Source organism: Actinia tenebrosa, unplaced genomic scaffold (genome assembly GCF_029948245.1).
Source record: "Actinia tenebrosa isolate PJP-AT-01 unplaced genomic scaffold, QUT_ActTen_1.0 PGA_scaffold11__36_contigs__length_13525064, whole genome shotgun sequence".
Classification (NCBI taxonomy): domain Eukaryota; kingdom Metazoa; phylum Cnidaria; class Anthozoa; order Actiniaria; family Actiniidae; genus Actinia; species Actinia tenebrosa.
The window spans coordinates 3,344,864-3,358,098 of NW_028292571.1; the positions used below are offsets into that span (position 1 = coordinate 3,344,864).

At 34.4% G+C, this 13,235-nt stretch overlaps 1 protein-coding gene and 1 long non-coding RNA gene across 2 annotated transcripts in view; one reads left to right on the top strand and one right to left on the bottom strand.

Annotated features, from left to right (window-relative positions):
* The window catches only part of LOC116294509 (polycystin-1), a 36,849-nt gene extending 31,336 nt beyond the window's left edge, over positions 1–5,513 (bottom strand). Inside the window, exons 1-3 of the mRNA XM_031702129.2 lie at positions 5,463–5,513; positions 2,719–2,888; positions 746–1,435 (exon numbers count right to left, since the gene is read on the bottom strand). Of these exons, the coding sequence (XP_031557989.2) occupies positions 746–1,435; positions 2,719–2,888; positions 5,463–5,491 (889 nt within the window). The 5' untranslated portion in view covers positions 5,492–5,513. The remainder of the gene's footprint in view (positions 1–745; positions 1,436–2,718; positions 2,889–5,462) is intronic.
* The window catches only part of LOC116294510 (uncharacterized), a 57,745-nt gene that overhangs the window by 14,381 nt on the left and 30,129 nt on the right, over positions 1–13,235 (top strand). The gene's annotated exons all lie outside the window — the stretch shown is intronic.

Genomic DNA, 13,235 nt, shown 5'->3' on the forward strand with positions numbered 1-13,235 from the left:
ACTTTATTTTTCATACTGGAAAATGCTATCAAATTTTGAGTACGTCTGTTCACATCGACAATCTACGCAAATTATTTCAAGTGGTTGTCATAGCAGCAAATACGACCCTAGGTAGTGTTGCTAGGCAACACATAACCATCAACACGTAAAAAAATACAGAAAACAGGAGCCAATTCATTCAGTATAAATGGGATTATAATATATTTTCATTCAAAAGAAAAGCTTAATTTTCTGAGCTTCATTACGACTCTAAACAAACTAAAGCTATTGTTAATGATAAAAGGAAAAATATACTTAGAGAAATGGGATGGATTTGTTTCTTTATGTATTGGTCAAATGAAAAATCGAGTCGTCGGAAGTAGTTTCTGATATTACCTGCAATTGCAAACATTTCATTAAGGTCATTTTTTTCTTTAATTTTCTAACTGACTTACAATAGGTTCATAGCAAACTTAATTAGTTTTGTCCAGTTCTTTCCTCATGGCAGGATCTTTGCTATTTCTTATTTTTTGACAAGTTCGTTGACGTACGCATATGGCTGGCGGGTCTAACTGAATGTTAATTTCACGATGTCACTCCAGTTACCGGCGGCGGAAAGCGCTGTCGATGTGTTAAAATCGCGACTAATTCTTAAAGTAACAAAAGCATTTAGGAAACTAAATATTAGATAAAATGTAACTTGAAATTAATCCTTTGAATCTATGGATTCAATCATGTTCACTTGTCGTACTTTAACTTTTCTTACCTGGCAAAGAGATGTTTCCCCATTGATCTCCTAAGCGCCAAGTAGCTTGCATTTTCGTCCCTTGATAAACTTGAACACTACACTGAAACTCGGTTTGTGTTTTCACATAGTTTGGGCATGAGATATCCACATATTTTACCGTTGAAACAACCTCTACATCACTGATCACAGGCTTATAGACTCCAGATAAAGAATTTGTTAAAGTCAGCTTCTTTTTCCCCCATCGTGTCGGGATGAAAGTAAACGGCAAGTTTATACTTTTCGGAGTAGAAAAGCCCGATTCTTCACTGATATCAACTGAAAATCCAGGATCACTTATCGTTCCATTCGTGTAGACTGCAGTTATACTTCCTTCAACGAATAGCTCGAAGTACTTTGCGGTGTTAATCAGAGCAAAATGGCCGATAAATACCGTAGAATTGTACACTGTATTTGCTTCTTTTCCACCACAAATAGACCTGCTCTCTCCCGTGCAATTAACATTACAGCTACTAGCAGCGCCATACGCGCCGTAGGAGTTTCCACAAAGGCACAAGCTACCATTTTGTAGTGCTGCGTATTGAAAGAATAGCTGTCCACATAGTCGGACGCAGTGTTCTGGTTTCAGAAGTGAAGTATTGTAGTTACCGGCCAATACTGAAAACTCTCGATTTGAAAGTTTTTCAGCAAAGCAACCAAGTTTTAATGAATCTAAAAAAGATATATATCTGGTTATCAGGTTGTGAACATGACTAGTTGATGTTTTTGCTAGAATAGGGTGTTGAATTGGCATTGATTTTATCCGCAGTAGAGAATTATACTGCTTTTATTTATTTATTTATTTCTGTGAAATTGTCGTATATGTTCGCGACAGAGTTTTGACGATGGAAATCGTTTTAGACAAGTTGCCTGGAGTTTTGTGCAGTCTGCCTTTACAAAAAGAAAAGGAAACAAGAAAAGAAAAGTAAAAAGCAAAAGGCAAACAAACACAACGAGGCCGAAACACACTGCAATTTAAACTAGTAAAAAATATCCAACACTTATCTACTTGTTTGATAGGTTTAGAAACGATATCAGATATGGGTCTTTGGGTCTTATCACTTTATTATTCCTTTTGAAAGTTATACAAACAAAAAACAAAAAAAACAAAAACAAAAAAAAAACAAAAAAAAAACAAAAAAAAAACAAAAAAAAAACAAAAAAAAAACCCAGAAAAACTATATCTAAGAAAATGCCCTAATACAATTTTTGCAGAAGTTTTTCAAGAAACATCTTTCGCACATTATTACCGTCGATTTTCCGTCGCTATAATATCTTGGGACACGAATATTTCAAGTGTTGGCAGCCAATTCAGATTGTTTCCTTTCCTTCACGTCGTTTGAGGATTCTAACACCTTTATCGGTAAATGCATAAGGCAGATTTATTTTTAAATCATAATGTTGAGGTAAAAATTACGAAGAAAATTGTTAATATTTCCAGAAAACTCGAACGACTTTTTAAAAGAGATTAAACTTGTTCATATTTTGCCTCTGAGGCAGAAAATGAAGTACGGGCGGTGAATGGATTACTCAAAAATATTTTTTTGCAAAATTTCTTTCTTCCAAAATTTGTTGGTATTTTTCCACTGAAAAAGAATTGCAAAATCGGTCATATAAATTATTTCTGCTTAAACAAAGCTGTATTTCTTTGAATTTAAAATTTCTTGGATGCTTTACTTTATTTTAATAAATGTCGTCGAAAAAGCGTATGCACATTCAGTATAAAACTTCAAAAATAAAGAATAATCAAAATATTTCTGGTAAATTTTGACAATTTTGAGAAATCAGTGTGTTTGTTACTGGGTCTAAAGAGTTCTGGAGCCTGAAATTCGATGAAGTTTTTGAATTTTCGGTTTAACTTGGAGCAGGTGTACTCTTGCTACTGGCAATATGATCCGATAACACTTGCTTATTCTCACAAAGTTTTTCGTCCGTATAATTGATCATTTACTCACCAATTGTGTTGCATGATTCCGGTGTAGAGCAACTAGATTCCCTCAGTCCAAAAAGTAGGAAAAAAAGAGCGAAATTCCATGCACAATTCATCGTTATACCATCATTTCTTCTCAATGTAGTCTTCCCGTCCTTGGGGGTTGCTAAGAAGGCACGACTTGAAAACAGCAATCTAGATTAAAGATTCAAATGTTGAAACCATTCATGAATAAGCTGCTTATTAATTCGCTGACATTTGAGCTAAAACATCACGTTCGGAAGCAGTGACGGAATTTTTTCCGCTCAGTAAAATCGCTGATGTAACTGTATGGTAACTTTTAGTACGACTGTATGGTAACGAAGCTCAATGGACAGATGCAAATAATTACGAAGTCTGTTTAGTTATTCTCACTCACATGTCATTACCAGCTGCCCTAGAACTTTGTCAGACCAGAGAGCGACCTGATTGGCTTGATGTTTGGCCTCGAAAGCGCTACGCAAAGACACAAGTCAAGCCCTAAATGGACCACTGTTTTCCCAAATTGACTACCAGATCAATTCATCTTGCAGGGCCTTAGCCACAAATTTCTGATTGGTCCGGTTTTCGAGGGGTTTCGGTTTTTCTTACATTTTTTTTCTTATATTTTTTCCCGAAAGTTGGTCCGGTTGAAACCGGAGCAACCGGCGTACCGGTGGCTACGGCCCTACCTTGCCTAGAAAGGTTCCCGGACCTCAACAGTATTTTTCTTATGTCTTTGATAAACTTGATTTACGGACTTCAGTTCCGATCCCAGCGAAAGGAAGTGTCACTATTATCATTAACTTTTCAATATAAACTTTCTTTTTCACCTTGTACACACTCCAGTTTCGCTGACAACCGATATCTTTTTATCCGTAAATGTATCTGTTATCTATCTAATGTTCTGCATCTGTCTACTATATACTAGCTATTTCAAAAAAAGGTTGAATACTGCATACTGAATAGTGTATTCCAAGACCGAAGTGCATTGTGGGTCATAGTGACATTGTCTAAAGTAGGATTAATAATAATTATTTGCTCTATTTTTAGTGTATTCCATCTGAAACAATATACTAACTACATGTAGAGAGTTAATTTCTGTATAGAGCGTTTTCACTCACGCGAGAAGGCAGCCATAAACAATAGAAACTTTCTGTACGGTATTTGCATAAAAATAGAGTTAAATTAATTCCCGGAGGACAGAAAATGTATTGTTTTGGTACCCCATAATGGCCACTTTGACGTCACGTGAAAACGCTCAATATTTACTTTTTATTTCAAATTAACGAGACCCACAATGCCCTTTGGTCTTGTAATGCACTATTCAGTATGCAGTATTCAATATTCAACTGTATATTTGAGTTGAAAATTACCCAGAATGCATCCGATATATTGATAATAATATTGATATTAAAGTTTGGTAAAATATATTCATAGGGTACTGTGTGAGCATTAGATATCTGGAAATCTGGCTGACTTTTGGTTGTGTATATATATATATTATATATTATATTATATTATTACATAGATATCGATGAAATACCAGGCCTAGGTTTTCTCTAGTGTCGAAAACTTGATATCTTTCACCAGTGGAAGATACCATATCTTTCACACGTGAAGATATCGCTGTTGAATCGGCTTGCTATTTTAATAAAGAATTTCTGAGCTTTTGTTTTATTTAAGTTTCTATATCTATATAATAAACAGAGCATTACATGGGAGCTTGGAGATACGAATTTTATCTTCTCGTGTTCAATTTAGATATCTCACTCGTTCGCTGCGAAGATAAAATTCGAACACTCGAAGATAAAATTCGTATCTACTCGCGGCCTATCAGTGTAATATCCTCTATATACACTTGATTGCAAAAAGGTTGTAGCATACATTTATACATATATCTAATGAGATGCAAGATATCAAATGAGATGCAGAACTTAAAAAGTAACTTATTTGGTCTTATTTATCTTCTATTGTATCAGAGACATACGTATTGCACAAAGTCAAGCTAAAAAAGTATTTTACACAAAATGTCGTGGCTAAGCAATCGTATTTAAGCATGTTTTACGTTCTGCATCTCATTAGGTATCTGTATAACGGTATGCTACAACCTTTCTGCAATCAAGTGTATACACCGAATCGCTAAAACTTTGACACTTTAACGATATATATACATATATGTTTATCCCCCTTTTTTCTTTTGTCTTACCTGGATTTTCAAGGAAAGACAATAGAAAAAAATGGGATATATATATATGTATATATATCGTTAAAGTGTCAAAGTTTTAGGGATTCGGTGCCTATATATTACATATACATATATATATGTATATACTGAAACAGATAAATTCTGCGCGCACAACGTATCACGCATGTATTCGTCTATTTAATATATATACAGTATATGTATTGTGTCACGTATGAAATAATCTTACAAACCTTCAAGCAGAGAATCATAAAGAAACTTTTGTAAGATAGAACAATGGAATAGATTTATAGATCATACACCAACTTACTACAGCAAAATGAAAGAAAAAAAATCCATTTGAACTTGTAAAATTAGGAATTGTTTCTCCCATTCAACGGATATTCGGAAGACACATTCCTGTTTACGGTGTTCCACACCGCGACGTCTTCCACCGTACAATCTAAAAAATACTCGATTAGAAAAACTACTGCTATGATTAAGAGTTACTTTCAACCGAAACGGAAGCCGCGAATGAATTAAAAGCACTAAGAAAGTACTCTAACCTTTCCGATTTTGGCAAATTCTTGATCATATAATTCCTCTGGGTTTTCCCATCTCATTCTGAATATTGATTATTCTGTGTTTTTCACATCGGCAAAGTCGGCTAGGTTTAAGTCCTTCTGTGTGTAAGTTGACATTTTTTTTGTTTGTTTTAAGGAGACAAACTTAGCATTTTGGGATTAAGGTGTCACCTGGTTATATATATTTGCGCAAATGAATTTAAGCGAACTAATAATGTTACCATGCAACACAGCAGAAATATTCTCAATTACAATCTTAAATCGTTTTTAAAATTATAATCTCTCGAAAACCTAAATTAAAGTTAAATGAATTTAGAATATGCTATAAGTCGATTTTAGACGCTTTTAGTTAAATATGCTTTGTTGTATATCGTAAATAAACATGGTTTGCAGGAAATTTAGTAACTTTGACAGAAACTAACGTTTGCCTTGTAGAAAGTGACATATAGATGCGACTTTGAATAAACAGTTTTCAAGCTTTAATTTATTAGCATACGAAAAGGAAAAGAAAAATGCCTTCTGTAAAATGCTTTTGGGTTATGAAAGTTTTCTAGCAAAGAAATTGAAAACTTTGAAATTTTATATCAAAAAGCAATTTCTAGCTGGCGTAATAATTAGGTTAACAGGTTTGGCGAAAAGCGCAAGCTCTAAAATTAGTAGCGACTGTTTTAACATCTGCCAGAAATGGAGATTTGCCTCTGGACTTAGGAAAAAAATGTTTCAGTAAGTTTATTAAACAACCCCAAATGAACAGAATGCTTAGAAGGCCTCAGAGTAACACGGTTGTCATGTATGGTGATATTAAATATCGGATGATCCCAAAAAAGGCATTTTTTAGGATTAGGATTATTATTATATTATATTATTATTATTATTATTATTATTATTATTATTATTATTATTATTATTATTATTGTTATTATTACTGTTGTTGTTGTTGTTAGTAAAAGTATATTATTACTATTACTATAATCTAGTAGCAGTAGCAGTAGCAGTAGCAGTAGCAGTAGCAGTAGCAGTAGCAGTAGCAGTAGCAGTAGCAGTAGCAGTAGCAGTAGCAGTAGCAGTATTAGCGCTAATGTTATCATCATTTGCCTAATTCATGTATAGATATGTCTTTCTTTCTAATCAATTCTACCTTCATCTCTTTGCTTTGCAATATTCGAGGGCGAAAGCAAATGTACTGTCGGGAGCGCAAATCTACTTTTAAATCCCCAATATGGCTGCAAGGACGTATGTTCATCGGTTGTTTCAAAACAACATAATATATTTACTCAAGCTATTCCAAAATAGCACTGAATCACGGTGCAAGACGTAGAGAAGACTATAAGAGATAAATATCTATTTTTCTACTGATTGCCATTTGTCAGCCTGTATTTTCATCACCTGTTCGTCTAGGTATATAAGCAGGCTATTTCGTTTTGTGCGACTGATGTTCTTTATGATATTATAGCTGATAATAAAGATTGGAAGGTTAGAGACACTTAAAGGGGGAATAGCACGTAAATCGTCCGAATTTTAATTCAGCTAAAACTTTACTGGAATAACCCTTAAAAGTCTAATAATCACTGGTAAAGTTTTTTCCTGACAATCGGATGGGAAGTATTATATTTTTGCGAATTTTTATAGGAGTCTGTGACGTCATACACTCAACACTAAACATTGCTCCATACATTTCTTTGTATTTTGTAATCAAAATATCCGCTAGTTTTATACTCAGTATAGAAGAAAAGATACCATAAATGGACTCTAGCCACAAGTTATGTCCCTCAGCGGACCTTTAGGCTTAATAGAATTAAAGTAAAACAAGAGAGAGAGAGTGCCGGTAAAAAGGATTTGTACACATTTAGTATGACGGGTACACTGACAGGAAAAAAATCATTTCGGTATCAAATAACATACTCTAGGCGTATTCTGATTTTGAAAACCTGGCCGGTTTACTTTACCTTTCTCTCAGTCACCTTCAAGGCATTTTCATTTGATGCATATTATGAGTTTGCATTCCTGAAATTTTTCGAAAGAGTTTTTAACGTATTGAAATGAAGAGACAATAGTTTTTAGTGTACTGAAATGAAGAGAAAATGCTTTTATAATGCTCCAACTCCTTCAGAACGCCTTTTTTCAGCTTCCTAATTGGCAGATAATCGATTTCGTGCAATTTTGAAAAAAATAAAAAGATGTTGAGCTTTTGAATGGCATATTACTGTACATGTTTTGCAATCGTTTCCCTGAAAATCAAATAACAAAAGACACGGCGGTTATCTTATAAGCCAATGGCAAATCTTTTCTTAAATTCATTCAACATGGCGGCTATGAAAACCAACAATTTTGAAAATAATAATGATAAAAAGGTAAATTATACACCGTGAAAAGATGAAAAAACTTACTGACGTTTCGGACGCTAGTCCTTCGTCGGAGTAAAAAAGAAAGAGGTGGTAGAAAGGAGTGTTTATATGATGAGAATAAGACACAAAGAAACCAATGAGAACAAGGTAGGCAAGGAAACAAAAACAAACAATCAAAAGAAAAAAGAAAGGGTTAGTTGAAAGCAAAACGTTCATTAATCCCGTTGGGACTAAGAGTGCAAATTTGAAAATAATTCAGTAAAGGAATCCTCTATTGGAAAAATTAAAAGAAATTCGATTTTCCAACTGTCTCTTAAAAATGGTAGACTATTGAAAAGAGATTCGAAGTTTTTTCCTCATTTTTGAGCCTTTTACTCCATAATCCTACTGCATATCTTGCTATCGTAATTGGTTTTGGGAGAAGAGGAGAGGTGTAAGAGACGCTTGAGTATGTGTATGGCAAAGGACACTTTACTCATAAGAGGTTCAAAGTTTTTTCTCATTTTTGAGCCTTTAATTAATCATCTTTGCTCTGGATGTCTTGTTTTTTAATTGGTTGGAAGGAATGTGGCAGTGGGCACTTTAGTGATAAGAGGCTTGAAGTTTTTCCTAATTTTTGAGCCCTTTACGTATACTCCGTATTCCTACTGTATATCTTGCTATCGTAATTGGGTTCGGGAGAGGGAGGGGTAAGAAACAATTAAGTATGATAGAGGACACTTTAGTTACTTTTTCCTCATTTTTGAGCCTTTATACTCAGTCATCTTTGCAATGAATGTCTTGGGTTTTTTTTAATTGGTTGGTAGGAATATGGCAGTGGGCACTTTAGTGATAAGAGGTTCGAAGTTTTTCCTCATTTTTGAGCCTTGAAACTCAGTCATCTTTGCACTGTATGTCTGGTTTTTTTAATTGCTTTTGGGAGGAGAGATATTTCTCTATTTCTTGCCAAATGACAATCATCCAATTTTTCATTTTTCTTGATTGTCTGGTTAATTTTATAGGAATTTATGTTTAATTTTGTTTAATATTCCTAATCATTTATACAGCAGAAAAGTATAAGATGTTGAGTAATCTTCCAAAAATCGAAACAGTTTTCTCCGACGAAGGGAATCAGTAAACTAAGAATTCCATTCTTCTACGGTGTTCAACATACGTTTAATTTATTTTTGTGTATTTCCTATTAGAGAACTAAAACCTAGATATAAAGATATAATAGACAAACGTTGGCTTACAAATGATTTAATTAAAATACCAATTATAAAATACCTTGATAAGCCGTCTTGTCTGTGTAAACAGAGGCAGGCATAACCGTAAACCATACATGAACCAAGCTCGTTTTCATAGCAGAGATGTCACCTCTGGCAGTCTTTGAAGCGAGGGGCTATTTTTATTTATCATTATATACATTCAACTCAATATCTTGCCTCTGATTGGCCGAGAACATTTAAGATCACCAATCCCTGATAGCGTGTGAACTGTAGGTTTTCTGCAAGTGATAAATCCCTAGCTCACGTTTCCTCTCTTTTTGATCTCAGTCTTAAAGAAACGAATAAATGTATCTTGTCTTCGGCAGATATCACAGCCTCGGTCTTGAAACTATTACAATATCATGCTCACATTAAATCAATTAATAATTTATTGCTAGAAAACGATTTGGAAGTAAGATTTATTTCATATTCCACTCGTTTTAATAATCTCTAGAATTTTTTGACAAGCAAATGACAAATGTCTGGCGCACAAAAATAAATAAATGAAAAAAGAGAGAAAATGGAGAACCAAGCTAAGACATCGGTAAAATCGGCTTTATTAGAAGCACAACCGACAGACCGTGACCCAACACCCTTAAGAAATGCAGTGACAAAAGTAACCCCCAAATAGGAGAGATCTTCGATATTATTGAGAAGTCGAAGTTCTGACAGCTCATATTATATGACACACAAGAAATGACATAAAAAATAAAATCTAAGATTTTGTGGAATTCTGCATAGATTTAAAGTGTATATCAAGGAAAATATTTCATTTTCAAAATCACTTATATGTGAACAGTGTAGTAGTATGGTTGCAGTATTTTTGTATGTGGCCCTCTCTTTTCAGAGATATGAACATTTGAAATATTAGTATGCAAATGAGATGACGTAAATTCAAGAATGGGTTACGATTTTGAAGTGTAATTTACGACAAGTGTTCTGAAGTGAAATAACCTAAAAGTGTACAAAGTCATATATTTCAGTTATAAGGATGATTTGCAAATGGAAAAAAGTAGTACTTTCCAAAACAGTGTTTTCGTAAAATAAATTAGTCTTGAATTTACGTCACATCATTTGCATATTGATATTTCAAATGTTTATATCTCCTATAAAAATACTGCAACCATACTACTACACTATTCACATATAAGTGATTTTGAAAGAAAAAAAAATTCCTTGATGTACACTTTAAAGAGCTTGCCATTTCAACACATCATCCCTCATTTGGCCTTGTATTAAAAGCATTGAGACAATAAGAAAGTGTCTAATGGATTTTGGTCTTTAGAATGACAAAGACGTTGCCATGATTGGCAAGGATAGTTGAGTTATCATCGGCGATACTCAGATTAAGTAATGACCTTTCTAATTGTCGATCGCAATTATCAGGTCACATCTTTGTGGTCCTGAGGGCGTCTGCTTAATAGAGGTACCACTGTATTTACTATAAAACAAACCTCTAGTTAGCGAACACCCTGTATTAAGCGAACACCAGGCAAGGTCTAGAAGATGACTGCTTAATTGAGGTACCACTGCATTTACTATATAACAAACCTCTAGTTAGCGAACACCCTGTATTAAGCGGACCCCAGGCAAGTCCCAGAAGGTGACTGTTTAATTGAGGTTTCACTGTTTACTGTAAAACAAACCTCTATTCAGTGGACGCCCTTTATTAAGTGGACACCAGGCAGGTCCTGAGGTAGCACAGCAGATTGTGGTTTAAAGATTGAGAAAAGTCAGTACAATTTATAAGTAAATCACGATCGTAGGTGCCTGCAATATTCTATGCGGGAAATTTGAATACAGTTTGAACAGACTAAAGATTTTATCCAAACCTGTTGAGCTACAGCTTTGAGCTGTATGTTAGTTAGACATCTTGATGAAAAATGCTGGAGCTCCTCGAAATTCTATATTTAGAAGATAATAGGTAACTACGCATGCGTAGACGTTTGAAAAACGTAAGAAACCACTTCTGATTAACGTTTGTTTGCCATTGATTTTTAGCTTTTATTTTTATTTAGGTAAATGGAAACACGTTTGTCCATGTCATTGAAGAGGATACCTAGTAAAAGGGCATTTGTATAATGCACCTTGTCTTTTTGAATTAGAAGATTTTCTCCCTTGCTGTGATTCAAACCGAACCTAGTTGGCAGCATGTTAAATTGCAAAAGAAAAAAAGAAGTCAGTTGAAACTCACTGTGATTATTTTGAAACCTATAAGTAAAATGCTTTATTTTTAGTGCAAACCTTTTGACTCGTGTAAACAGGAAAAGTTAAGAAAGTGGATTTATTCAGCTCTACAAAATGCATGAATTATGAGGCCAAAAATTCTCTTTTTTGTATTCATTAAACATTCAACATAAAAATAGTTTCTCCTGGCCGTGAAAGCTGATTTCCGTGATTCGTTGACATGCTTTATGGCAATGAAAACGAGCTGCAACATCTGTGGGAACAAAGCTAATATCTAACCACTGGCTTTCCAAATCTTGTGTTTTTACTAAAAATTAAAATAAAAACTAAACTAGTTTAGTATTCATAGTCCTAGATAAAAAAATAACAACAGTCAGATTTGAAAAATAGCTCTCAGCTGTTTTCATCCTAAAAGGTTTTTTTTTACCCGCAATAAATATCAAAACTTTAGGAAATTGTCACCACAAAACCAAAACATTTGCTATCGGGTTTGTTTGATGTGCCGATTTTAATTTGTTTGTTTAACACGCGATTGTGTGGGTCTTACAATTTGTAAAAGAACCACTAGAAGTACACCCGGTCAATACATCATACCTACGGGCATTTGGTCCCCTAAGGTGAAGCGCAAATTTAAAAGAAACAATAAGGAGGAAAAATAAATGATCATTAATGTAGTTTCATTTGTTTTGCAAGCGTTGGCGTAGTAGAAGCATAACAGCTATCGGAAATGAACCTTAGTACTAAAAGTCAGATACCTTTAACTAGATAACTTTATTTAACGTCGATATGTGCAATAAGACAAAGACTCGTTATAAATACATTCGTGCTGATATTAAATCTAACGTAAAAATATACGAATATTATGCTACTATATTTGCAAGGTTTCTTTCCAAATTTGCCATTCACGAACGAATCAACCTTCATATTTGCCAAATCAAATTTGTTTAATAACATAGCCGCCATATAACGCGCGCTCTGATTGGTAAATTAGCGTGAGCGAGCAGCATCCAAATATCGGTGGTGCACGTTGACTTGACTGAAAAGCGTGCGCTATGTAATGGAAATTTCGTTAGAAAAAAATCTGAGTTTTTTCAATTAACAAAAAAATTTGTTTACCGTGTATAAAAGCATTGGTCATTGATTAGAATGCTTCCATCGAGTTTTTGGATGCGCGTGGGAGGCTGCTACGCACGAAGCCAAAAGCGCAAGAGTCGCATGAGGCGTAGCCGTAGCGCACTCCGTCATTGAGTGAGTATCAAGACCCGTGCACACAACGCATCTGTTGCGCGCGCACACATGACGAGCCGCATATGAAGGTTGCTATAGAAGTTGTTCGTAATTTATAGTCTTATAGTCGACTTTTGGTGTGAATAAACGTCAATCAAATCCTCCTATATGTTATAAGGGATGGACATTTCAAATTTATGTTGCACGATATTTCTTTTGTTACAAACCTTGCACGCAATTGTTTTCGTGTTTGCTCAATATTTCACGTCCCTTAGGGATGGTCCATTAGATAATCGAGGGGCAGGTTGCAGGAATTTATGTTGCACGATATTTCTTTTGTTACAACCTCTGTACACAATTTTTTCGTGTTTGCCTGATAATTCTTTTCTGAAATTAGAGGTCGTGCGATATTTTTTTTCGTAGGTGAAGTGGTTGCTCGATATTTTTTGGGGGGATTTACGCAACCTTCCCCTCAATTATCTTATTGTCCGTCCTTCCCTATCTATAGTAAGCTCATGTAATCACTCAGGCGGAAAAGTAATGAATCAACTAACGTACACATGTATAGTTTATCGCCATTTTTTTTTTTTTTTTTTTTTTTTTTTGCGATTTTTTAAAAATAGTTTATTAATTTGATTTAAAGGAATAATTGAGCTTTATCGAGGATTTTTCGAAAAATTGTTTTAAACAAGGGTGAAACACTATTGAAGAAATAGAAAACGCGCGCGCGTGCTGTGTGGAGTCATAAA